The sequence below is a fragment of the Phodopus roborovskii genome, unplaced genomic scaffold (genome assembly GCF_943737965.1).
Source record: "Phodopus roborovskii unplaced genomic scaffold, PHOROB, whole genome shotgun sequence".
NCBI lineage: Eukaryota > Metazoa > Chordata > Mammalia > Rodentia > Cricetidae > Phodopus > Phodopus roborovskii.
The window spans coordinates 29,500,402-29,528,099 of record NW_026126567.1 but is presented as its reverse complement, the minus strand read 5'-3'; the positions used below and the strand labels follow the sequence as shown (position 1 = coordinate 29,528,099).

Genomic DNA, 27,698 nt, shown 5'->3' with positions numbered 1-27,698 from the left:
GATAGGGAACGTCCAAAAAAGAATATGAGAACCCATGAATGGGAAGCCAGGGTTAGGTTGAAAACTGCGTGTAAAAGGAGTCTTGTAGGCTACTCTCAAAAAACTTCTCCCAGGGCCTTGCTGGCACGTTTTGCCTAAGACTGCCTGTAAACAGAGGTCGGCTGGACCTTACTTTTCCAGCAACCAGCTCAAGATTCTTGTTTCCTTCGTCGCTATAAAAAAAAAAATCATTAAAAGAATTATTTTGCTGGGCCCACAGCGAGGACACGCTTTAACGCAAGCCCAAGTTAAAAACTAAGCCCAAATATTTACAGCAACACTGGCCAACATCGCGCCTGCGCCATCCACGGACTCGGCAGCTCAGCCCGTCTCTGCTAGGAACCTTTGCGCTCGCCCGGCGGCCTCAGGCGGGGAAAGCGGGAGGGGGGGGCGGTCCCCAGCCCCGGAAGTGGTCAGCGCGCGTGCGCCGCCCCTCGTGCGGCCGCGGCGGGCCGCGCAGGCGCACCAGGCCGTTTTTGACCGTAAACATCCTGCCGATTTGAACCGGGGGTTTGGGCGGCCGGAAGAGCCGCGCCGTAACGGCAGCCATCTTGTTTGTTTGAGTGAATCGGAAAGGAGGCGGCGGCCGCGGCGGTGGCGGGAGCGGCTCCGAGGCTACACCGCACAAGGGCTCCCCTTTCCCCGCCCCCTCCCCCGACCCTTCCCCCCCTCCCCGGGCCAGCCGCCCGCCCCTGCCGGCTCCCCGCCGAGACACAGGTAAGCAGCCGGGCCGACCCCTCCTCGGGCTCCGGTTCCCTCCCGCTGCTCGTCCCCGCCGTGCTGCTGTCGGGGCGCGGGCCCCGCAGTCCGGGGGTGGCGGTGGGAGGCGACCGATCGGCCCCCCGCGCGTCCACGGCAGCTCCGAGCCGGCCACCGCGCGCGCCGGGGCCCCCGAGTCCCGTCCAGCCTGGGCCCGCCCTCGCCTGGGGTCCTCGCTGCCCCGGGCCGTGCTCCGCGCCTGCCCAGGGACTAATGGTTCCGCTCCGTCCCGCGCCCCACAAAAAGCCCCCCTCCGCCGTGCGCAGGTCGGACAGCAGGAACGCCGGGCTGCGGGGAGACGACGAGCGAGGTTTGAACGAGCCCGCTCTCGGGATCCGGCCGCCCCCTCGGGGAAAATGGCTGTCTGCAAAGACGCGGGGCTCGCTCTGGGCGGGAGCCGGGTGCTGGGCGGGCGGTCGCGGTGCACCGGGTGTGGGGTCCCAGGTCCCGGGTCGCGCCTGGCATGTGGTGGGCGCGGGGTCCCGGTGCTCGCCAGTCAAGTGTGCTGACTCCCGGACCCGATTTCTTTTTAATAGTTTTTTTTATTACGTTGGGGATCCCAAGAACTGGACAGGCTGTTTTAAAACACGACAGAGTAACTGCTTCCTAGGACGTGGGTGTAACTGGTTTTCCCCTTAACTTTTCTAAACTTTTATTTTTTTTTCAATGACCGAGGATCGGGTGTCGTGGAGGCGCTCTGATGTCGGGTGCCTTTTTCGTGGCAGAGGAAGGCTTTTGAGAATGCTCTGCCAGGATCGTGTAAGGTGACACTGCCGAGGTGTTTGGCTAGACCAAGCAGCCTTCAAATTTAAGAGGGAAACTCTGTACCAAAGATTTCTTCGGGTTCTCTGATTCGTTAGGCTGTGCTCAGCGTTCCCAAACGCGTTGGTGTTTGAAGGGTTTATGGAAGTGGCTTCTGTATTTCGGCTTCTCTTTACAAGAGAAAGTTAGTATTTGTTCCGTTAAACTGTAAGGGGTAAGCGTCCTGTCTATCTCCCCCACCCCAGGGTGCAAAATCCTATTAAAAACCAAATGCCAGGGACTAAGAAGGCTGCAGAGTTTTGTAAACAGACAAAAGCTGCTCTTTTAAGTTGTAAATACATTTGTTTGATGTTGGAAGCAACTCTTTTTGTTTTGAAAAGGCATTGGTGAGGGCGTGTGCCATGTCCAGGATTTGAATTACTTTAGCTTTTGTCCAAGGGAAGTTACAGAGATGTTTGAGTAGTGGATTCGGTACTTTTTATATTGTGCACAAGTAAATTGGAAATTTCTGACTTAGCAAATCATGCAGATTCTAAGAAAGGTTTAAACTTGAGTAGTTCAGGAAACTTTTAATTCTTGAGAGACATACTGAGTGCTGACTGGGCAAGTTGTTGGTTGAGAATACTGTTTGCATCTGCTTGGCACTACATGTGCATGCCATTTAATTTTCATTATACCCACTTTGTAGTTGAGGAAGCTAAAAGTCATGGTTTTGTTTATTTTCTTGTTATTGTGTGGAGAGTTGGAGAAATCAGATTATGTTGCCCAGGCTGGCGTAGAGGATCCTCCTGCTTAGACTCAGGAGCCCTGGGATTATAGACACTAGGTCCAGGCTAAACTTCAGGTATGAGATGATATTTTTATATGCATTGGTGTGAGGGTATCAGATCCCCTGTAACTGGAGTTACAGACACCTGTGAGCTGCCATGTGGGTTCTGGGAATTGAACCCTCATCCTCTGGATGAGCAGTCACTGAGTCACTGCTCTTAACCCCTGAGGCATCTCTCCAGACCATGAAATGATTTCTTAGCCATTAAAAATAACTAAGCAAGAAAAGCGTTAAATTTCAAACTAGAACTGACTGCCAGTATTATTACCAAAGGAGAGTTAAGCAGTTATATGTGCAGACTAGATACACCCTTTTTCCTTTTTAAAACCTTCCATGCCACTAGCTAACAGCTCCATTTTTATTTGAGTTAGGCATTGATGTTCTCCAAAGTTAGCAAGTAGCCAACTGTCATCTTGCTAGCTAATCCAAGTCAGGATTATGCCTGACTCCTGGTGTGGTGATTTCTGTTAATAGAATAGGTAAAATAGGCGTGCCTAAGGCTTTTTTAAAAAATCACATTCATTAGTACATGCAAAATAGTACAAAAATACAGACCCACGCTCCAAAGGTAACTGTTGTTACCGGATCCTTGAGTACTCCCTCCACACATGCTTTGTGTTTATGCAGAGTGCTCCCAAGATTGTACAGTTGACCCTGCTTGTTCATTGGCTCCGGATTAACCAACCACCAATTTAAAATGCTATACTTCTTTTGTTGCCTTTTATACTTACTTATGGCAATTTTATTAAACTAGTGGAAGGTTTGTAAGAACACTTTACATAGCCAACCTATAGATACGTGGGTTTTTTTCCCCCCAAACATTCAGATCATGATTACGTCATTTTGGTTAGTAAAATGTTGCTTGCTTAAACTTCACACCTTGTTTTTTGTTTTTTGTTTCTTTTTCTCTTTTTTTTTTTTTTTTTGTAGACATGAAGCTGTTGTACAGCTCATATCCTAAAACAGTTAACTTTATACATATCGACAAACCAACGCTTGCCATTTCTTTAGAGGTATGCATGTGTTCATGTCAATTTGAGAGGGCCATTGTGCCTCATACCTGTAGGAAATTGGCTCCACGGCACACTGTGTCCCTGGGATTACTACTTCCCATACTAAGAAGGAAAAATCTGGGGAAGCTTCAATCCTCTGATACACTATGGAAAGGCATACCTGTTCAGAACACACACTTTAAAATACATTTCCCATTGAAGTTGGCTGAATAAGAATATAGAACCTTTAGCTATGAAGGGGTAACTGAGGCAACTATATACGCATAGACCCCATCCATTAAGTCACAACAACACCCCTCTTCCACACACAGCAGTATTTTAAATTTGGCCTGGACCTTTGCCTACTAGTACCAAGCTGACATAATTGTTTAAAGCTGCCTTACATTCTGTTGTATAGATGTATTTGTTTTCAAGTCACTTATTAATCAGGTAGAGTCCTGGTGTTTTAATAAATTTGATAATAATGAGTAAGTTATGCTGCCAAGGCAAGCAAAAACTACAGTTCCATCAAGTGCTAGAAAACACACTTTTCCTGTGTGCTCTTTATTCTATGTAAAAGGGGCTGGAAATTTGGCAAAACATTTGGTGCTGCTTAGTTCTCTGCCTGTCTCTCTCTTCTCTATCTCGTGTATGTATGATACACACATCCAAGTTTATCTTTAATATTGATTACTGGAAATGTAGTTTCTGTCCATCCATAAAGCATGAATGTGTGGAATTTTCCTAAGACCTTGCCACATTGCTCCTCAAAGAGGTTGTGTTAGTGTATTCGACACTTTCTTAATAGGTGAATGAATTGCTGGTGATGATAGATATTGTACCAGAAACATGAGCTTCAATTTGACTTTGCTTCTTTGGAATAAAGAGAACTGCTTTATTTTTGCATGAGTGAGTGTGTTCTAAATAACCATCAACAATTAAGTTGCTGCCTTAGAAAAAGTTGGTTCAAGTCCTTGCATTGATAAGCTCTGCTCTGGCTTAAAATGCAAAGGTCTTTTGTAAAAGATCAACACAATTTAGAATATCCAGAATCTCTACAGATTAAACAACCATTTTTTTTTTTTTTTAAAGTTAAAGGTTTGCATTACCAAGGAAAAAAAGGTGGTGGTGATGCTTGGGTTTTTCTTTATTCAGATGTGGCTGTCATTGAGTGACTACTGTCACTCTTGACTTCCCTAGGTAGAAGGCTCTCCAGTTACTAATTGTTTTCCAGATTAATTTTAGTGCTCCGATGCTTTACTTAGCATCTCCTACCCCGTGCCCAATCTATTTAGGAATCTGCCTGTGCATAGCTGGAATGCTTGAGGCTCATTCCTGACCAGCAGCTGAAGGATGGCCCATAAATTACTCACACCTGTTGAAGCATGCTAGTAGTTTTAATCCCTAGAATCTCTAGACTTTTTTAGACTTCTTAATTAAGAGATTGTTTTTATATAGTATTTCCTTATTAAGCTCATATTTAGTAACTCGTTTGGTCTACATTTTTATGACAAGTTTTTCTCTTATTTTGAACACAGTGTTTTGAGGTTTTCATGTTAGAACAGTAACTGCATTTCTAAGAAAATAATGCCATATTGAGTTTCTATAATTCTCTAGGTTGGTTGGTTGGTTTTTCCGTACAGTTTCTCTGTGTAGCCTTGGCTGTCCAAGAACTTCCTCTATAGACCAGGTCTTGAACTCACAGAAATCCTCCTGCCTCTGCCTCCTAGGTGTTGGGTTAAAGTCATACCATCACTAGACTCTAAGGATAGTTGAGGTTTTGCTCAGACAGACAGATGCTCTAATGATTGAAAACATCAATTTGCAAATGATAGTCTCCCTTCAATCAAGTGCCAAACATGTAACGCAAAGTATTATTTAATACACCACATACCATTTGATCTGAATATTTTCTCTTACAGTATTCTTTAGTTATCAACCTGACATTCAGTAGAAAGGTTACACTATTAGGTGAAGCTTGAGGGTTTTTTGTTTGTTTGTTTTTGGGGTTTTTTTCCCTGTTTTTTTCCCCCTTTTTAGAAAAACTGCTGTGAATTAATGATGCACTTTTGAAACACTAGGCTCAGAATAAGAATGTCAACATCCTTTTTATTAAGTGTTGGAAAGGGGGGAGCTGGGGCAAACCTGGCTTTTTCTATCTTGCTTACCACACTGCCTTCCCACAAATGATAGGCCATCTTCTTTCTCTTTCACCCCTCCAAGCCCTAAATATAAAGACAAACCCTGCTCAATCTGTCTAATGTTTCTTGTATGTGTGTTTTCAGGGCTGGCCATTTGGTATGCTCTTCCTTGGGGAAGACTGTTGCTCTTGCTCTCTGCATTCCTTAGCTGCCTCTAGTTCTTTGTCTAGGCCAGAGGCCTCAAGCTTCCCCTCTTCCAGGTTAGCATGTTTGTTGGTGATGTCCTTACTCGGTCATGTTGTGACAGCCATCTTGGTGAGACTTGATGGATTTTATCTGTGGCTCTAAGCACACTTGTCTAGACTATAATAGGAATTGTGCTGGTTTGGAAAATGACAGTTTCAGGTTCTCCTCCAAGACCCATGACTTTACTAGCCCCAGGGACTGACTAGGTTTCCCTCTTAAGTCCAGTTAGAGAACTGTTGTTAGCACCAAAAACTATGTGTGCTATGTGTGCGGTTCCTGCACCCTTAGAGTTCCTGCACTGTGCTTGTCATCCCTGTGGTTCATAGGCATCATTGACTGTTAGTTGCTTCCATTCTTTGGAGGCTTTGCGGTGAGATCCAGCTTGGATCCTTTGGCCCAGCCTTCAGAATGTATGGTGTCCTCAGCAGTGAGGACGGACTTTTCACCTAGGACAATTAAGGGCAGTAGCCATCCATAGTCCCTAGTGTTTGGGGGTGTCTCTTGGACAGCACTGACCAAAAGATCAGAAGAGGGGGGCTTCTCCCACCTGTGTTGGAGTTTGGGTTAGGTGGTCTTAGACTCTTGGATAAAGCATTGTCAGCCCAAATGTGAAATTTTCACTTAAATGATATATATATATTTTACAGCAACTTAATGTATTATATGTAATTTTAGGTAGATAATATGATTCCTTGTGACTTTCAGACATCCTTGTTCTTATTTTGCCCTCCTTCTGTATTTAGCTCTCTTTCCTCCATAGGTGAACCCCCCACTTTACTGTTTTCTTTGGTTACACCAGGTTATACTCAGTCTAAAGATTTGGAGCTAGGAGCCTCATGAGAGAGAACATTCAACGTCCATCTTTCTAGTCTGAGTTACCTCACTCAGAATAATCTTTGCTAGCTCTGTCCATTTAATTTTTCTTGAAATAATATTTTTGGCATACATGAAATTCTCCTGGCTATGCTAACTTTAAAAGTTTCTTTTCAGCAATTGAAAGAATGGGTGTGTTAGTTAAAAATGAGCAAATTTCATTTTAAAAATTTCACTTTTTGTGAAATATGGAATTATAGTTAACTACTTTTTTTGAAAGCTACTATAGAAATGTTTACATATTCTCATTTTATGTTGGCTTTGTTTTTATTTAAACCTGTGTGGTGAGGCTACATTGGTTAACTCATGAGGCTTTATTTTGTCTTTTCATGGTGGCTTAGACTTAATATCTTGATGTTCCTCATGGGGATGGCCCTTTGCTGTGTGGTTTCCTTTTTGCTCATTTTCTAGTTGGATTTTCTTTTTTACTTTTTAGTCATGATGGTTCCTTATGTGTTCTAGATTCGAGTTCTAGCCAGATAATGGAGTTTATAACTTTTTCAATTTAAGCTCTCAGTAGTCTTAAAGAAAAACTTTAATGAAGGCCACTTTACAGAGTGCGTTATTGGCAGTGCAGTTGCTGTGTCTAAAAACACTTGTCCCATAACAATGGTAACTTTTTCTGAAAATGTACTAGTACACATTTAAGACTGTCATAATTTTTAAGAGATTTTTATTCAGATTCAGTTCCTTTATTAGGCAGTGAACTGGAGTTAAGTTGGCCAGATGGAACGACTTAAAATTAAACTTTGGAACTTGTGTGCTCTTTAGGTTTTGTTGGACGTGCTTGCTACATGTGCAGTGCTCTTAATCCAGAGAGCAGGCAGTGTGGCGAGTGCACAGTGGCTCTATCCCAGGGTTCAGATAAAGATGATCTAAGCTTTTCAATAATTATTTGTGTGTAGCTTGTGAGGTCCAAATTTAGTTGTGTTGGTTTTGCATTTTGTTTCTGTTCTGTGTAGGTCTGTGTGGACTCACTCAATCACTCCCAGATGTCCTTCCATCTTTGACTTGCTTCTGCATCTTTGGGAAGAATCAGTTGGAGATACCTGTGTCTGTTTGGGGGTCCTCTGGTTGTAGTTACCCTGTGTGTCTTTGAACCGCAGTTGTCAACCTACAGCTGCGTAAGGTTTAAAACTGATGGATTTGTTGTTTGTCTTCCTGTTCATTTTTGAAGTGGTTTTGGCTTTTCTAGCTGTTTTGTTGCTCCATATTAATTTTAGGATAATCTTGTCTATGGTTGTAAAGAAGTACACTGTTATGATCGTTGTATTAAATTATCCTTGAAACCATATGTACTCTTACTGTATTGCCTAGCAACTACACTTTAGAATAGTTGTTGTAGAGAGAAGCTTGGTTGACAGTAAGTGTGCATACAGTATGGACATTGGCTTTGTCAGCAGTAGCCCAGACTTAATACCTAGTCGAATGGTACTCAGTGGGTGAGTGGCTAAGGCGACAGTAGTTTATTTCCTCACAGAATGCTCTTCAGCAGTAGATATATATACACTGTTGATAAATGGTGAGTGGACCTCAGCAACATTGTGCTAAATCTGAAAGAAAGTCAGCCTATGCTGTGGGACTTATGTATGTGATTTGTGTTGTCTGTATAAAAATACCAAAATAATCTATGTAGAGTGTTATTTGACAGGATTTATAGGTGGCAGAGATAAGTGTCTTGTTTGTAGTGATGAGTAAACATCTGCACATATAGTGTGATGGCATAGAGAAATACCTTAAGTCACTGCCACTGTCTGGATTTGGAAGTTGTCGATATTGAAACAACTGTTTGTTAAACTGTAATCATTTCAAAATTAAGAATCCAAAACTAGGGACTGGAGAGGTCGCTTAGTTGCTCTTGTAGAGGACCCAAATTCAATTCCCAGCACTCAACATTCCTAACCCCAGTTCCAGAGAATCTAATAATATCTTCCACTCTTGACTTCACAGGTACCAGACATAGACATGTTGTGGATTAATCCAGGCAAAACACTCACACATACAAAATAAATGTAAAGAATCGCTCTTGAGCAGAAGAGTTTTCTAAAGCCAAAACTAGTCTTATTTTAGTAAAGATATGCTTTTTATTTCTTAAAAGTAGGCCTTTGGTTGGGCAGTGGTGACATGCGCCTTTAATTCCTGCACTTGTTAGGTAGTGGCAGGTAGATCTCCTGAGTTTGAGACCAACCTGGTCTACAGAGTGGCTCCAGGTCAGGCTCCAAAACTGCACAAGGAAACACTGTTAATAGTCCTCTGGCATGTCAAAAGGGGCAGAAATTCATGGGGGCAGGGAGGCTTAACATCTTCTGTGAAGGGGAAGTTAAATAACATGAAGCAAAGGTTTTAGATAGTCAAAAGGAAAAATTAAAAACTTACATATAATGGGTTCTGGCTCATGCCTTAATTCCATCCCTTGGGAGGAAGGGGCTGGTAGATCTCAGAGTTAGAGGCCAGCCTGGTCTACAGAGTGAGTTCCAGGGCAGCCTTCAAAGCTACAGAGAAGCCTTGTCTCAAAAAAAAAAAAAAAAAAAAAAAGTTGGAGAGATGGCTCATTGGTTAAGAGTACTTACTGCCTGCTCTTCCGAAGGTCCTGATCCCCAGTAACCAACCACATGGTGGCTCACAACCATCTGCAATGAGATCTGGTGCCTTCCTCTAACCTGCAGTCATACTTGCAGGCAGAACACTGTATACATAATAAATAAAAATCTTTTTTAAAAATTAACCCGCATTTCTTATTTTTAAAAAAAGAGACATGATGGGGCAGGCCCATGTACACAGTTTTGCTGCACAGCTCAACAGGACTTGCTGCTGCCTATTCAGTTGCCTTTCTAGACTTTGTACTTTTGTTGTTTGTTTGTTTGTTCGTTTTTCTTTAGTGATACTGGGGATTGCACCCAAGGCATCATATATGCTAGGCTTAAGTGTTTTTCTCTGTTTACATCTAGATTCTAGCCAATTATCAGAAGCATGTCTTACTCTTCAGTAATTAGCCTAGAAATAGGATTGGTACTTGGTTGGATTTAGAATAAGGGCATTTTGGTGACAATCTTTACAATAGCAAGTCATAAAAACAACTTGAGCCCTTTTTCCATGTACATCTTAATAATACTTGGGGATGGGCCTTGCCCTCAAATTAAAATAATGGGATTATTTTGTAAAACGTTCATTGTACTTTCAGGCTCTTTGTGTACCCATACTCAATTTTGGAAACCAGGGTTTTCATATTTTTTACGTGTCTAATAAATACTTACATCTTCATATGAAACTTAATAACTTTTTTCTCTCCTCAGGTTTCTTAATACTTCGTAGCAAACAAGAAAAATGTTCTACGCACATTTTGTCCTCAGTAAAAGAGGGCCTCTGGCCAAAATTTGGCTGGCGGCCCATTGGGACAAGAAGCTAACCAAAGCCCATGTGTTTGAGTGTAACTTAGAGAGCAGTGTGGAGAGCATCATCTCACCAAAGGTAGGTGTGATGCTGGTGATTTTGATCTACTTTGTTTATTCGTGTGTGAAATGGAGCTTGTAAAACAGCTAGCTGTAACTGCACATTGGAAGCAAGGAAAGCCTCTAGGTAAAGTCTCCAAATGCCCTTTGTTATGTTAATCTTTAACATCTCAGTACAGTAATGAGTATAATGTATGGACTGGCATTGAGAAATACTCCTCAGGATCTGTACCCTGATCCACGGTGGTCTTTATTGTGGGGGACTTATATCTGGGGAATAATGCTGAATGGCAACAGAGACTTTTTATCTTAAACTTTGTGTGGAAATGTCTGTTGTTAGGTAGAGGGCTTCTGTAGAAGTTCCGCTGGTTTTAAAATTAGTAGCTTATGGAATTGAGTGAGGATCTTTCTTTCATAACCTTCCTAAGACATTTCTGACTGGAAGTTTCTAGTACCATGAAGCCTTGACAGACAGGCAACCTTTTTTTTCGAGACAGGGTTTCTCTGTATTGCTTTGGACCTCCTGGAACTCGCTCTGTAGATCAGGCTGGCCTCACAGAGGTCCACCTGCCTCTGCCTCCCGGGTGCTGGGATTAGAGGTATAATGCCTGACGACAGCAAACAACTTTTGACCCTTGTGATTGTCCTTTAACACAATAGACATGTACACACATGTACACATACACGTGTACTTAAAATAACACTTAAATGTTTTTCTTAAAGAATGGTCTTTTCAATAAATAGTACTAGAACAAATGGTATTAGCATATATGAAAATAAATTTAGAAACATACCTTATTTCTTCCAAAAAATAAGTTCAAGGCCATGAACCTAAAATGTGAAGTATAAAACTAGTAAATAACTTATTGATAGTTGTTCTCAAGTCTGACCTCTTTTGAGATGTGATATACCACAGGTATAAGTTGAGTGATTAAGTTAATTTTCTCCAGCACTGAAGCATATTTTTACTTTGTAAAACACTGTTGAGAGAGTAAAGGGACACTCAGATGATCATATGTTGGAGGAAAATAAAAATATATGTTATCAAATAGGCCCAAAACTTTAGTCGGAATTTGATTAAAGAAAATATACAGAAAGCAAGTAAATACATTTAAAGGTGTTCTCATATCATGTGATCAAAGAAAAAATTAAAAACAACCAAATGTCATCATGTATTTATTAGAATGACTAAAATCCAAACCCCTGAGAGTCCTAAGTGGTGGTGAGAATGGGTAGCCACAAGAGCACCTTCGCTGTTGGTGGGAAGGTGAAAGAAGATGTTTATAACAACTTTACTCAGAGTTGCCAGAGATCCAGAGCACTTAAGAGATAGCTCTTCAGTGCATGAGCTGATAAAATGTATACAAAGAGCATTGCCCTGGAAGGCTTCCTGCTGCCTGGTTCTGGCTGTGGGATAATCTTGCAAAAGCACAGGTATAATGGTAGTGAAAAAAAATGAAAGGTTGGGGAAAGGAGGAAGTTATGACCGGCTGGCACAGGCTTGATTTTAGTGCAGTAAAGCTGTGCTGCCTTGCTGTAATGGTGAGTGCATGGTCTTGTCCACTCCTCTAAAGTGGACTTTGGGTCATCATATAACTGTACCAGTGTGCTGGATGGTGTTGATAGTGAGCCACTCATGTAGGAGCTGAGGAGGTAGTGTATGGGAAATTTCTACCTTTACTCACCTACATGTGAGTGAAAACTGGTGTGTAAATGTACTGTAGCAGACATTGGTACCAGAGCTCTGAACAAGTTTTGAATGTAGTCCTTTTAACAATAGAATGCACACAAACATGTGTACATGGTAAGTGTTTGTGTGTTCAAAGTCTGCATATAAAAACGTGCGCACACAAAGCTTAGACAGTATAGCAAGACGTTAGGTTTCTTTAAATAGTAAAATTGAGGGTTTTATTTCCCCTTTTTAAGACAGCTAGCCATATAGTAATCATTTCTTGTTAAATAACATTGGGCTTCCTGTTGAACTAGTTTGCACAGCTGGTGCAGTTATATGGGAACATGATAGGTTTTCTTTCTTTCTTTCTTTCTTTTTTTTTTTCTTTCTTTCTTTTTTTGTGCTCATTGAGATAAATAGAAACTGGAACGATTGCATTCTTCTCTTTAGCATCCATAAATAGTAAGAGTACTTCAGCTTTAAGGGATGCTTTTTTGCAGTGTGTATAGAGTAGTTTGTACACTACAGAAAGTGTGAGACTGGGATAGATGAGTGTGCTAATAGACATGGAGACAGTTGGGCAATCATGAAAAAGATTACTGTGGAGCAGCACAAATTATTTAAATATTTAAGTCGTTTCTAGGTGGGTTTTTTATTTGCCTATATTGGAATATGGTGTAAAGCAATTTTGACATGGTGACTGACCTGAAACTTGGTTTGCATTGATGAGCATTTTGTATGAGGAAATTGTTTACTTAATGAGGTTGTATCAGACTTGTGGCTCTATCGTACTGCAAGCTTACAAGACTTCTCCGACTTCTTTAAAGGAACCAGACCAGGTACCTTTGGTTGAACACACAGCCTGTGATCTTCATACTTAGTTATATTACATTACTTGAAAGCATGTCTTGCCTCATTTTACTCACTCTAACCAAACTAGTTTAGAAAGAAAGCCCTTTGTACAAGGAAATCACACACTTTGGAAATTGCTCATTCTAGACAAGGAAGAGGTAATGTCTTTCTTAGGTTGCAGTACCATCTGTAACTTGAAAATCCATTAGACCACATGCATGTAGGTAGATAGATGTTTTTCCCATTAGTTAAGGATGGGATATTACTAGAAATTACTTTTTGTGTCCCTAGTTTTAATGAGATTTGTTATAACTTGATGTGTCTAAAAATTTATGCTAGCAAATTTGTTGTTTTTGCTTTAAATCACATAAGATGACCATAAATACAGAGACTAGAGAAATCTAGTATGCACATACAATTTATAGACACACTTTAACAATGCATTTAATTTAATATTAGGCATATGATTTAGCAAAAAAAAAAATGTTTTTACCATAGAACTTGGGAAACTTAGGTTTATGGTATGATTTGGAAAAACCATCTTGAGTTCATATTTTTTATACCTTTTTTTTCCCCCCCCTTTGAGACAGGGTTTCTCTGTATTGCTTTGGAGGCTGTCCTGGAACTAGCTCTGTAGACCAGGATGGCCTCAAACTCACAGAGCTCTGCATGCCTCTGCCTCCCAAGTGCTGGGATTAAAGGCGTGTGCCACCAGCACCCAGCTTCATATTTTTTATTCTTTAAATTGTTGTGTTTTGTTTTCCTTGTAGCCAGGAGAATTTTGAGTACTTCTGTTTAAGCTCATTAATAGTGTGTTTTCTGTTAGGGTTATTATTGTGTCTTCTAATCTAGTAATAGAAAGGAATGAACAGTGGCTTAACAAGGAAAAGTGTTAAAGGAACATTCTAGGATAGATCTGATTGGCTGGCAGGTCAGAGACATCCCAAAGCCTCAGCATTCTGCTCATTGACTCCTGTCTTTTTCCCTGTCTTCACACAGCAGGCAGGGATAAGGACAAAGTAATTCTATTTTTTTCAGCTTTCCTCAGAAACTCCTGGCAAGCCTCACCCTTATTTCTAGTGACTAAAGTGTATAAACATGCCTGGTCAATAACGAGTTGTAATAGACATGGATGAAATAATAATCACTTCATGGCTAGGAACATTTGCTTCTGAAACAGTCACAATTCACAGTTCTCCTTGGCAAAGCCCATGGAAGATGACTTCCTGCTTCATGGTTACCCTTTATGTCTAAGTGAATTTACAAATTACTACTGTTCAGTCTATGCTAAAAGAGCTATTTAAGGAGTGGCTAGGTTAGAGCAGTAAAGGGGAAGGTGCAAATGTTTATTAACCAACTTTAACTCATCCTGGGTGTTAAAAAAAAAAAAATGAAAAGTCCCCATAAATTACCTCGATGTTGAAGGGCAATGAGTTATTGTCTTATCCAGGTGAAGATGGCACTACGGACATCAGGACACCTCCTCCTGGGAGTTGTCCGAATCTATCACAGGAAAGCCAAATACCTCCTTGCAGACTGTAACGAAGCATTTATCAAGATAAAGATGGCTTTCCGGCCAGGTATTGTGATTTTTTTTTTTCTTTTTTTAACTGTGGGGTTTTCCATTCCTGCTAAATACATATTCTAGATAGGTGTGTTTTATGTTCATAGCAGCATAAGGAAACCTGCAGAGGAGAGCTAAAGTATTTCCATTCTTGGACTAAGTATGCAGTATGATTTCAGCATCTTACACACAACAGCTGAGTCATCAGAGCTGACATGTTGAAAACTGGTAGATAACATGATGAATTTTAAAAGATGGCTGAGGAAATGCCACTGTCTAGTTCTTTTTTGTTTTTCTCCCCCCTGAAAAGTTTAGTGTACTTTTAAAACCAAACAATTTAAATTTAATCCTGAGACATTTCATTTAACGTTTGTTGTGTGGTTGCTGCTGTTTTGTTTGGGGTGAGATTTAGTTCTGAGACTTGGAATGTTCTTCTCAGTTTGTCATCTATAATGACACCGATGATCTGAGCAGCTGGGATAACTGAGTTGGCACACAGGGCCTCACTGAGATCAATCTCCAGTGCCTTTAGGGAAAGCTGGGTGGAATGGCATCTGTACTAGCGAGGGCGGGTTATCCTGTGGGCTCTGACCAGCTAGCCTTGCAGAATCTTTGAGCTGTGTGTCTAGGGGGAGATCCTGTCTCAATATTAGTAATATTTGAATATATAAGGGGTGCTTTATATAATAACTTGCATTGGGGCTATATTCTAATGCTTCTATTTTAACACATGACAGTAAACTACATAGTATTTTTGCCTAATAAAATATGCTTATTGTAGATAGCATGTTAAATAGGTAGTGGGTTGGTTTTTTTCCCCCCTTCTCAATACTTGTCATTTTATTAATTTATTTTTTTTTTATTTTATTTATCTTTTTTTTTTTTTATGATAGGATTTCTCTTTGTAGCTCTGGTTGTCCTGGGACTCAATTTGTAGACCAGGCTGGCCTTGAATTTACAGAGATCTGCCTGCCTCTGTCTTCGAGTGCTGGGGTTAAAGGCATATACCACCACCACCTGACTTACTTTATTTTTAAATATTTTTATCATGGAAAATTTTGAGCATGTCTAAAATTGTGTTATTCCTAAAATAACCAACTACCGAGCTAGGTAGATTACTTAGTTATCGGTTTTCTTACTATTTAAACATGAAGGGCATGAGTTCAGCACCCGTATTATAAGAAGAAAAAAGCAGGGCAGGGGTTCAAGTGGTATGTGGAATTCCAGGACTGGGAAGAACAGGATCCCTGAGATTTGTTTTACATCTTGTCCAGCCTAATTGTTGAGCTTCAAGAAAGGTAGCGAGCAGTTGAAGAAGTCCCCTGACACACTGCACACAAAGAAAACTTGATCAGATTAAGAGAATGTGTATTTATTATATTCCTTTGCGGCCATTTATATTGCCCCTGATGAATTTCATGGTAAAAAGCAGGAAACTAATAGTGTTTGAATGTTGGCATGCCCTTAGTTTAATGCCTATCCAGTGCCTGGACTATTTTTGTAGAACAAATGGTGTGGCGCATGGTAATGTGACAGCAGCAAAACTAGTGTTTCGGCTTCAAGATACTTTGCATATGTCACCAGCTTTTCTCGAATGTAACCCATGGGAATTTTTGTCATGTTACCTGTGGCCCACATGTAATCTGTGCTTAGCTAGGCCTTCAATCTTGGCATCTCTTTCCCAGGTGTTGTTGATCTGCCTGAAGAAAATCGAGAAGCAGCTTATAATGCCATTACTCTACCTGAAGAATTTCATGATTTTGATCAGCCACTGCCAGACTTAGAGTATGTCTCTCTGGATCTCCTCCCCTCTAGCTCACCTCCTCTTCCTAACCCTCATCTTCTAGGTTTTAGGTGCATAGGTTTTTCTTTTTTGGCTTGGAGCTACATGAACTCTGCAGACTGCATTTGGTTGATATATCTAATAAGCATTAGTCTTTAGGATTCTATGTCTATCTCTTTTCTCCTTATTGATCATTTGTTTCTCCATTTGCAAATAATGTTCTCATCGATGGTTAACATGATGTACTTTTAAATTATACAAGAGATTTTATTTATTAGTAGATAAACACGTTTCAGAAGCATAAGGAAGTTTAGAGTTCATATAGGCCCTGTACGTTTCAGAACTGATATGTATGTAATTCAGCCTTTCTAAGTTTTTGCTCTACAATAAATATCATGTTGCCTTAGGTTGTGATTCTAATATAGTTTGTTAACCTATCATGAATGACTTTAAAATGTTAAACAAAAATTAACTTTCATACTGTATTAGGGTTATATTGAGGTTTGTTGACTGAAGCATTAGGCTTGATAGGGTATATGGAGAAAATTGGGGTACTTTGTGAAACTTGATAATGTGTATTTGAACTTTATTTTTAAAGTGACATCGATGTCGCCCAGCAGTTCAGCCTGAACCAGAGCAGAGTGGAAGAGATAACCATGAGAGAAGAAGTTGGGAACATCAGTATCCTACAGGAAAACGATTTTGGTACAAGCAAATTGCTAATCTTTAGTTAGACTTTAGTTCTGTTTTTACATTGCCAGGAATTACAAGGGATGGTAGGCTAAAATTGTTTCTCTGTGGACAGAAGCACTTAACAAACGTGTCTAACTGTGTCCATCAACAACTTGCCTTGGTACTGTGTGTACCATGCAAGGCATCATGTCCATTGACATGGCAGAACCAGGGTTCTTGCTGCTCCTACCCCCCCCCCATGCAGTAAGAGAACTTGTACTTGAAGTGTGAAAAGTCCAAGAGCTATAGTAACACTCATTCTTGAACTAGCTGTTTCCACACAGTTCATTGCATTACTGTGTACATTATTCAGAAACTTAAATGGTCAGATTGGCAGTGATTCACATTCTTTTCTGGATAGCATCAAAGTTGAGGTCTGTGAATGCTAACTACATACTCAGTTTACCTTATAGATGTTCTGATGGCCTAAATTTAGATTCAAGTCTCAATTTTGTTAGGCATTCCCCAGAGGTACAAAGTTTAAACCAGGTATTTTTGTATTTGCCACTAAGTAAGACTTCAGTAAGCAAAGTAACAACCTAACTGTAATAAATCATCATCTTTTGCAACAACAACATTGCCTGACTTTGTACAGCTAATGCCATTTAATGTGTGTAGGTGATTTTGGGATGGATGACCGTGAAATAATGAGAGAAGGCAGTGCCTTTGAGGATGATGACATGTTAGTGAGCACCAGTGCCTCCAACCTGCTCTTAGAGCCTGAGCAGAGCACCAGCAATCTGAACGAAAAGATCAACCACTTAGAATATGAAGACCAGTACAAAGATGACAACTTCGGAGAAGGCAATGATGGTGGTATCTTAGGTGGGTTTTGAGTTCTTTCTTCAGTTCTGTTTCAGAATAGTCACCAACTCTCTAGATAGAAACAGGGGAATTGGGATGAGTTGTCCCATAAAACTTAGTAGAAAACTAGCCAGAAATGCTTAGCTCTGTGTACATGCTTTTGTCAGAGTTCTGAGTTTTACTAGTTGTTCAAGCTGTTATGTTGTTTGATATCTAATACATTGATATTTTATGGCTATATGAACTAGAAATAAAAGTGACGGACAGAAGTTTTTTCAGATACTAAGTGTTATATGCCTTTATAATTATCTGGAGAGAAACAGATGCGGATTGAAAACAGGTTTAAATTTAATCCCCTTAAACCTAATATTTTTGTTCTGTGTTGGTTACTCTGGTTTTAGTATTCCTCTTTCTTTTTCCAAGACAGGGTTTCTCTATGGCTTCAGAGGCTGTCCTGGAACTAGCTCTTGTAGACCAAACTGGTCTCGAACTCACAGAGATCCGCCTCCCTCTGCCTCCCCAGTACTGGGACTAAAAGCATGCACTGCTCCACCCTTTTCCCGATTTTTACTGTTGCATTTTCTATTTTCAGATGACAAACTTATAAGTAATAATGATGGTGGCATCTTTGATGACCCCCCTGCCTTGTCTGAGACAGGGGTCATGTTACCAGAGCAGCCCACACATGATGATATGGACGAAGATGACAATGTGTCAAGTGAGCATTTTATGTTTCAGGATTCTGGGAGTGATGGCATAGGATGGCTTAGCAACAAAAGCCACAACTCAAAACAAATAATAACACAGACCTGCCTCTTAGTAATTTGCAGATACCTTTAACTGACTTGGTTAAGGTTGATGGCTAGTTCTCATATTTTCAGTGTTTACTCTATTACCCTCTTTTTTTGAATGTTGGATTGTAACTCTGCAGGGGCTGCCTGGGAAATATTAAACTAGTGTTCTTAAAGCCCATGGGGTTGTGTTACACTTCCTGAGCAGGATTTCCTCCATTTGTAGGGTATGCATGTTATACCTGAGTCTGTTGTGACCATGTTGCTTTTACTTACAGTGGGCGGGCCTGATAGCCCGGACTCAGTGGATCCTGTTGAGCCGATGCCAACTATGACTGACCAGACAACACTTGTTCCAAATGAGGAAGAAGCTTTTGCATTGGAGCCCATTGATATAACAGGTGAGCAAACCCTTCGACTCCGGTGTATAGAACATAATATAGGTGGTGTCTCTGGCTGCTTCTTGCACATGCATCTATCACCGTCTTTACTGTCCATCATGATTGGATGTCTTGTGGAAGACCTGCCTGTAGAGTGAGCTGCCAGCTGTAAAGTTACAGAATAGGTTTCTTGTTACTCTGTGTTTTGGTCGGGGTTCCCACACAGTAACATGAGTTATCTCGGGGTCAGTGAGATGGATCAGTGGGTAGAAGACATGAGTTCACTGAATGCCCATGACCCACATGGTGGTAATGAACCAGTGCCCCTCATACAAACACCAAAAAAGATGAACATACCTGTATTAAAATGTGAGTTTTTAGTAAGAATGTGATGACTGGGTTTTCTGTGGATAGTAATCTTAATTATAAAACATGGGCTATGAAGTGTGACAGACAGGGTTGAATTTAGTTTCAGAAATTTCTGTGAAGAGGCAAGTAATGCCCTGCCTTCTTCCCAACGTGACATGGAGTGGTGAGGTGTGTCACAACAGTGTTTCCAGGCCCTGTGACTGGCCCCGGACTTCTTCCCCTTTATCAGTAACCTCTAACAACTGCTGTTTATGTATCATAACTTATGTAATAAAAGCTAAGTTAATAAATTAAAAAAGGTACCAGAATCATTTCTAGATACCTCAGACTGCTCTAGACTATGAGAATTTTATACATCCTATAAGTAGTTGGCCTATTTTGAACAAAATGAAAATTAAGCACTGTGAAGTTTCTTTTCATGGTCACATTTAAAAATGTTAGAACTAGCAACAGGTGCCCAAATCCTAGTATTTGGGAGGCAGAGGCAGGTAGGTCTCTATGAATTTGAGAGTAGACTGGTATACATTTCACTTCCCTGCCACTCAGGCTGTATAATGAGACCTGGTCTCAAACAACAACAACAGAAAAAGAAGTCAGAACTTGGTGAATGTCATTACTGAATGGTCGGCCCGGAAGTGTGTATATATACAAATGATATTATGTGGACTGGGCAAATTATAGCTATGTGGTCATGCACAAGAGGCTGTAAATGAAGAGAAAGGGGGGCACCTGGAGAGGGTGAGGGGGAAATGCTGAAGCTGTGTTCTTAGAAAGCAAGTACTACTTAAACAAATATGCATGGTTTCAGAAGAAAAGGATGTCAGAGTTTAGGACTGCGTATCTGGCAGGTGTGTAGTGTGGGCTTCACAGTATTGACTCTTGGAGTATTTTACCCATTCTATGGCAAAAATCTATTAACTAAATTATGCATTCGGCAAATTTCTGCTGAACATCTGTGTGGCAAAAGATGCTTGAAAACATCAGTTAAGTCATACCGTCTTCATGAGGATTTGCTCCTGGGATCTATGACCGGGCCAGGGTAGCGGGGAGAGGTCCAGCTTGGCCTTAGGAAAATGACCTTGTATTCTTTTGTCCTAGTCAAAGAAACAAAAGCCAAGAGGAAGAGGAAGCTGATTGTTGACAGTGTCAAAGAATTGGATAGTAAGACCATTAGAGCCCAGCTTAGCGATTATTCGGACATTGTGACAACTTTGGACCTGGCCCCGCCCACCAAGAAGCTAATGATGTGGAAGGAGACGGGTGGAGTGGAGAAGCTGTTCTCCTTGCCTGCGCAGCCTCTGTGGAACAACAGGCTACTGAAGGTAGTGCAGCTGGAACTTGGTCTTGTGTGCTCATAACGTCTAGGCCTTTACTGTACCGTTCTGACCAGATGCTTCTCAGTCATGTGGTCCTGCTTCCCTCCCTTAATCACAGTGTGCTGAGTCAGTCTTCACCAACCACGTGTGGATGGGGAGGGTTCTTCCAGGTGTAGAATGCCATTATTAATTAATTCATGACAGTGCATCTTCCTTTACTGAGCTGCGTTGTCTTAATGTGCACGGTTTCAGATTGGCATGCTTTAATTGTGTGGAAATGCTTCCACCCCCACAAATCCCCCAGACACATACTATTTAGCAGTTTTGAGCTCACTAGCATTCCAGACCAGTGGAAGATAAGTTTTGTGGCGTATGTTGCTTGAAAGGTGCTGTTAGGCACCCTGAAATGTAGAGAAGCAGTTGATTTTTCTATACAGTTCTCCAAAGCAGCAGGTTCTGAAGGACTGCTCTTTAGTAGGAACACTGCCACAGAGTCTTGAAGAAGGCCTGTAAAAATGTTTACTCTTTGGAAGGAGGTACTAATTCAGTGGACAGCCACTAGTACATACCCATGTTTGTGTAACTAGCCCACACCTGTGCTCATGTGTGATTCCTAATCAAACTCACACACTTGGCTCACAGAGAAAAAGGTTTGAAGATGGAAGGACTAGTTTATGTACATATACTAAAATACCATGGTAAACACATTTTCTTATAAAGAATGTAGGCTAATAAAAAATCTCAAAAAATTTAGTCTTTGATTCGATCATTTTCTTCTAAGCAGGGATTTAAAATTTGGGGAAAAACATATCTCTGAATAGTTTATTATGTTGCCGTTTATAGTTTACAATGTGAGGTGCTCTTTTGTGAAATAATCACATTTTACATGCTTGTTACTAAGTGGGAATATGTTGTGTGGTGATGTAGAATGTCACATAGTTAAGATACGTGAAGACAAGCACAATGTAAAACTGTTCAGTTTTGTGAAAGGTAAAGTGTCAAATTTATCAATGAAAATAATGGCAGGTAAGTAAATTTAAAACTCTGAAGCTTAACAGACAGTTGTTTTCAACCTTCTAAAATTACTGCAATAATAATTCGAACACTTGTGTTTCAGATAATTTTAAGATGGAATGAAATGCGAGAATGTTGAGGGAGAGTGCTAACTGTGGTTATAAACTGTTGGTCTTCAGTTGGTATGATGTTACAGCTGATATTTTGCTATTTGTGCTAGCTCTTCACGCGCTGTCTCACACCCCTTGTACCGGAAGACCTTAGGAAAAGGAGGAAAGGAGGAGAGGCGGATAATTTGGATGAGTTCCTAAAGGAGTTTGAGAACCCAGAGGTCCCCAGAGAGGAGCAGCAGCAACAACAGCAGCAGCAGCAGCAGCAGCGTGATATCATTGGTCAGTTCTGCTGAGAGGGTCCCACGTGGATCTTAGTGCCTGCAGGTTCATTGTCCTGGCAAAGCCGCCGTGTGTAGCATGGAGTGCTGTGCTGGTTTTGGGGGTATGGGGGTGGGGTGCACTTATCTCCTCATCTTCTAGAAACTTGTCTTCGGAAAGCTGTAGGACTGGGGTCCGACTGAATGGATATTACAGGGGAGTCTGTACAGTTCTGGGCACTTTGAAGACTTCTCCCACCCAGTATCCCTACATTGTCATAAACTGAGAAATCCTGGTGCTGGTTCTTACTGCCTTTCTTTTTTAGGGAAAGTAATTGTATCTGTGGCTTAATGTGCTAATTTTAAAAGCACATTGTTTCAAAATACTCTTGAAAACTAAATTCTATTGTGATAATTACAGATGAACCCATTTTGGAGGAACCAAGCCGCCTCCAGGAGTCAGTGATGGAGGCTAGCAGAACAAATCTAGATGATTCAGCCATGCCGCCGCCACCCCCTCAGGGAGTTAAGCGAAAGGCTGGACAGATTGACCCAGAGCCCGTGATACCTGTAAGTAAAGAAAACAGTAGGACATGGTCGTGCAGTTAGTTAGTTGCAAGTGGTGGTTTAGTAGTGTTGGGTTTAGGCAGAGAATGGCAAGCAGTGCTTGCTGAATGAAGACTAGGAGTAGAGTTTAGGAACACAGTCTTTTTTATCCTATGGGGGAAAGGGTATTAATGAACTCAGTAGTAGAGAGTTCTTGGTGCTTTGTGAATAGTTTTGCTTCACAGTGGTCCAAAACCTTGATCCTTGTGGTATGAGTGGGCTCTAAACCTGTTCTTTGAAAAACTCTTACATCTCTAATAGTAGGCAGGGTTTTAAATAATTGGTATATTCTTAAGAAAATAAAAAACAGTGAAGTAATAAGTGACTGCTTCATTTAGGACCTCCCAGTTTTCAGTCTGGGATAAATTAATTTGTGGAAAAAAGCAGGCCTTTAGTAACACTGGGCAAAGCTACTGATCAGACAGCTGGTTGCCAGCCTTGAGAACTTTCTCTATCCTATATGGAAAGGATATGTCAATAAGAGACCATTTCTCCATGAGCACAGAAACCAGGATCGGGCATAGACCAGTGAGTGGCTGCTCTCCTGATAGTTTCTTAAGGACTTTTCTAATGTTCTCAGATAATCATATTAATCTCAAAATGAATAGCAAAGAGGGAGGGATTCATTAAGTAGTGTCCTTTTCCATGTTAGCTGCTGAGTCATAGGATGGATAGTCATAATAATCCTTCCCAATCCACATTTTGAAGAAGTTACCATTAACCCTGGGTCTTGAACTGCCTTCTTTCTTTAAGCCTCAGCAGGTCGAGCAGATGGAAATTCCACCAGTAGAGCTTCCCCCAGAAGAGCCTCCAAATATCTGTCAGCTGATACCAGAGCTAGAACTCCTGCCAGAGAAGGAGAAAGAGAAAGAGAAGGAGAAGGAAGAGGAAGAGGAGGAGGAGGTAAGCAAACAAAGCTCTACATTGAGAAAATCCCATTGGTTGACTTGACAGGCTTGAGCCACGCTAATGTTGGCCATCAGAGTAACAAGAAATGTTCAGATAGAAGCAAAATTAAACTAAATTCTTGTGCCACAAGTCACCGAGCTGTGCTGTGCTGAAATTACTTTCCAAGTTTCCCTCAGAAGAAAGATGTAGCTGCCCTTCTTATAGAATGTCACTAGACTTCTGCCTTGCTTTTGGTTACTTGCTTGCTCATTTGTTTGTTTGTGTGTTTATTATTTACTTTAATGGTTTTTCAAGACAGTTTCTCTGTGTACCTTTGGAGCCTGTCCTGGATCTAGGTCTGTAGACCAGGCTGGCCTCAAACTCATATAGAGATCCGCCTATCTCTGCCTCCCAAGTGCTGGGATTAAAGGTACTTTTTATTGTCTTCTTGTCAATATTCAATTCTTACTGCTATTAAAGCCAGCTTCCAGTCTAACCTTCCACCTGTGGCCCAGAAATCAAATAGTCAGACATACTCCATTTGCCTGAGTTTGGGTTTTGTTTTAATTAGATCAGAATCAGACTTGACTCGTGTAAGGAGAAACTTGGAGGACTGTAAGTTTTTACAGAATAGAAATCTTTTAGACATGGCTTCCCTTTTTTCCCTGCATATATTATGGTCCTTTCTAAAGTTTTTACCTTGCTTATTTCTGAATCGCTGAAGTCGTGTAACTTAATTAGCTCTTTGGTGTATCTGTTTAAACCTTTGCCTTTAAAATGTTTTCCAGATAACTCATTGTAATTGTTATTTTTTTCTTTCTCAAGACTGTTGTTTATATATTGAATATAGTTTTATTAACAGCCATTGACATTTCTAGTTCATCTTCATGTCAGTGACAGTGTAGATGCTTATCTTTAGTATAATATTACATTATTTTAAAAGCTAAAATTTAGTTTCCCAATTTCTGTTAGATTGGTCCATTATCTCAGATTTTACAGTGAATCAGTGTTGAAGTAAAGTTCTCTTGCAAGCGGAGCTGCTGATCCTAGGTCCTCAGAACGTGGTGTCTTCTAATACCCGTGTGTCTGGAGCTATGGTCCATACCAACTTAGATTCAGAAAGTGATTTGGACAGCTGGTGTGAAGCATATATTAATAATTAATAGTGTGCCTCTTTTAATGTGTAAGCAGTCTGAGTCACTGAGACATTATGCAGGCTCTTTGGTACTGGTTGGTGATGACAACTAGAAAATTAAACTGCAGGGTTCACATCCAACATTAATTTTTCCAGTGTCTAGATTGGCATCATCCAATTACTACTTTATGGTATAGGTTACTTAACCTGTTTTGCTTTGTTTTACTTACAGCTATATGTAATTGAAAGAAACACTGTACTTACAGTGGTATAGGTCCTGGCATACAGTTCTTAACCATGGCCTGTGCTATGTAGACCACATTCATAGAGACTAGTACAGAGACATTATACTCCAATGTGTGCTTGCAAGTACTTTCCTTTGTGATCAGGAAGACACATTTCAAATGATTTGAAGCAGCAAGATGACAATTTCTGTAGATGAGTCAGACTGTGTTAATCAAGCTTTCCAGACAGCAATACTGCTCTCACTTCAGCAGAGCGCTTTTTCCAACTTGTGGTCCTTTATTCAGGATGAAGATGCTTCAGGGGGTGATCAGGATCAGGAAGAAAGGAGGTGGAACAAAAGAACCCAGCAGATGCTCCACGGTCTTCAGGTATGCCAGCACAGTCCCCAAAGAGTCTCTTCCCATAATCAAGCCCTACAAAACCTTGAGGCACAGCTTTGTTCTGAAGTATTTTAATTACATGCATGAAGTGTAGAGCCAAGAGTAAACCTAAAAAGCATCTAGGGTACTTGGTCGTGCTTATCCTGAAAAGCAAATCTGTGATGCTTGGGGTAGAGAGAACTCCTGTGTGCGTTTGTACCTTCCTATGCCCATTGAACAAGTTAATGTGCTAAGTCAGAGTACCTGATGTCAGTAACCCTCAGCCTTAGCAATCGAGACAGGTGAGGTTTGAGCAAACTGAAATTCCCACCAGGTAGTTCAGGGTTCCCTACAGTACATTAAAGAAATGAATACCTAGTGTTTGGGGGGCTGAAGTGGGGCTGATTTGTTGTTGGTTTTGTTTTCACATTAAATCCACTAACTGCTTACTTCAACTTGCTTCGATATAGCTTGCTTGCTTTGTGAACTTTTGTTTTGTCTTTAGATATGCCATAGTATGTTATGGCCCTTTACCTTGTTGAATAACATTGAGAATCCCATAGCTCAGTACAAATGTCTACTCCCAACCAAATGTAGTTTAGTTTTATCAGTACAAAAATTGCATCATCCAGTTCTACTTTATTGTGTGAGTTACTTGGATTCATCTCTGTTTTATTTCAGCGAGCTCTTGCTAAAACTGGAGCTGAGTCTATCAGTTTGCTTGAGCTGTGTCGAAACACAAACAGAAAGCAGGCTGCAGCAAAGTTCTACAGCTTTTTGGTTCTGAAAAAGCAGCAAGCCATCGAGCTCACCCAGGAAGAGCCATACAGTGACATCATTGCAACACCTGGACCAAGGTTCCATATTATCTGAGGAGCTAGAAGCATTAGTTCTAGTGTTTACTCACTAGTACATACAAATTGCCCCCATGTGTAGGGCACCAACACCCTATGAGGAAGATTTTAGATTTTTGTTTGTACAAAATCTTTGCCTTTTCTTTCTTCATTCTCCACCCCCACCCCCCACCAACCCCCAGTATTTCTAATTTGTCCAACATTTTTTTAAGGGAAACTGCTTATTTGGGTCAGGATAGTATTCCTGGAGAAAACAGTACCCCAAGAACCCAGAAGACTTTTAACCTGTCAGAACAGATGTGTGCAATATTGGTGCATGTAATAATATGGAGTAACAGTCAGAAGTCCCCATTTTTATGCTAGTTTTCCATTACTGTGTTGAAAGGAAAACCTGCCTAGGAAAATGCCTGACACTTTAAAACTGTGGTTTGAGTCCCTTGATGGGAAGAGAAACTGGCTTCCCATCTGCGGAACCAGCAGTCCGGTTAACCACTGTACCCAGGGGTAGCACAGAAGCATCATAATGTCTTCTTGATCATGTTTTAAAGTAATTCCATAATGAGCAGGAATTTGTGATTTGTGTTGTGACTGATCCTTTTGGACTATTCTGATGTGAAATCATTCCGTGAGAGTCTTAGGAACTCAGACATAGTGCAGCTCAGGGTGATGGGAGACGTCAACAGTGGCGTGGCACGGGGCTGCCAATCATTTTTCAAAGTTGTTTGGGTGTGTTTGCTTGAGTAATGCTATCATGAAAATAGAAAGTCTGCTGAAGGGCAGACTGATGAGAAACTACACCAGATTGACTTTGCTTTAAGCAAACAGTGCTGTAAAAACTAATGGCTTCTCTGATATTTATTATAAATGTTAGTACTGATCCCTTTCCAATGCTGCACACTCCTGTATTTGAAACTTATTTTAATCGCTTTGCAACTGTAATCCTGTATCAGTTTCCTATAATTTAAATGGAGAAAACCATCAAGATAAAGGCTTTATTATTAACAGACCAGATAGCACCAGAAATTATGTGACTATATGAATATCAAAATAACATCTTCACTTGTAGGGAAAAATTATGTTGAAAGTTCTAGCTTAAGTGTTGGCACTTTTATGGGGGGGAAATCAATTTTAAAACTAAGACTTCCATGTATAACCAGTAATTTTAAATTATGTGAAATATTTTAAATTGTGAACTCGTAATTACTATTTTAATGATTCAGTTTCTTGAGAATGGTAATTGTATAAAATTGCTCTTGCAGTTTTATTTTCAATACGATGTGCCTGTAAACCATGGATATCCCCTTTGTAAAAAGACATTGTAGATAATTGAATGCTTGATTATAGAAAGGTCCTTAGTTTCTTGTTACACATTTTGTTAGTCTGGTTTTTGTCGCTTATTGGGTTTAATATTGTTCTTGAAAATAGTTGATGCTATGTTATGTATAACTTTTCTAATAAAAGTTGTGTTTTAAGCTGTACATTTTGGAATATACTCGGTGGTATATCCCAAGAGAAATGTCAATTGAAAAAAACTGAACATGACCAAATATTTAATTTGCCTTACCTAGAATAATCTATGCTAATTGAGTTTTTTTTTTTTTTTTAAGTTTAGTAGTTACGTAAATAACAGTGACCATTATCCGACAATTTGTTGTTGAAAGACTGCACTATCTTAAGGTAATTAAGGTAATTCTAAACTTAGGCAAGGTGCTTGGAGTCCTTACACACAACAAAGTGCTCTGCCTTCCTAGAGCTTACATTGTAACGGGGAGGCAAGTAACAATACGCCTAAGTCACAGGTCCAGAGTAGTGGCATAGGCTGCAGTGTAAGTATAGAATAGTCCGAAGAAGCCTCTTGGAGAAGTTGCATTAC

The 27,698-nt window shown here is 40.6% G+C and overlaps 1 protein-coding gene across 1 annotated transcript; it reads left to right on the top strand.

The window, feature by feature from the left end:
• Window positions 1-570: 570 nt before the first annotated feature.
• On the top strand, window positions 571-27,303 carry Rad21 (RAD21 cohesin complex component). The gene is made up of 14 exons (XM_051202613.1): window positions 571-756; window positions 9,935-10,109; window positions 14,065-14,194; window positions 15,864-15,963; window positions 16,560-16,666; window positions 17,312-17,518; window positions 18,090-18,215; window positions 18,567-18,689; window positions 20,136-20,359; window positions 21,588-21,759; window positions 22,159-22,307; window positions 23,097-23,246; window positions 24,897-24,980; window positions 25,653-27,303. Exons 2-14 carry the CDS (start codon window positions 9,966-9,968, stop codon window positions 25,842-25,844), a joined length of 1,908 nt encoding a protein of 635 aa, XP_051058570.1. The 5' UTR covers window positions 571-756; window positions 9,935-9,965; the 3' UTR covers window positions 25,845-27,303.
• The last annotated feature ends 395 nt before the right edge of the window (window positions 27,304-27,698 follow it).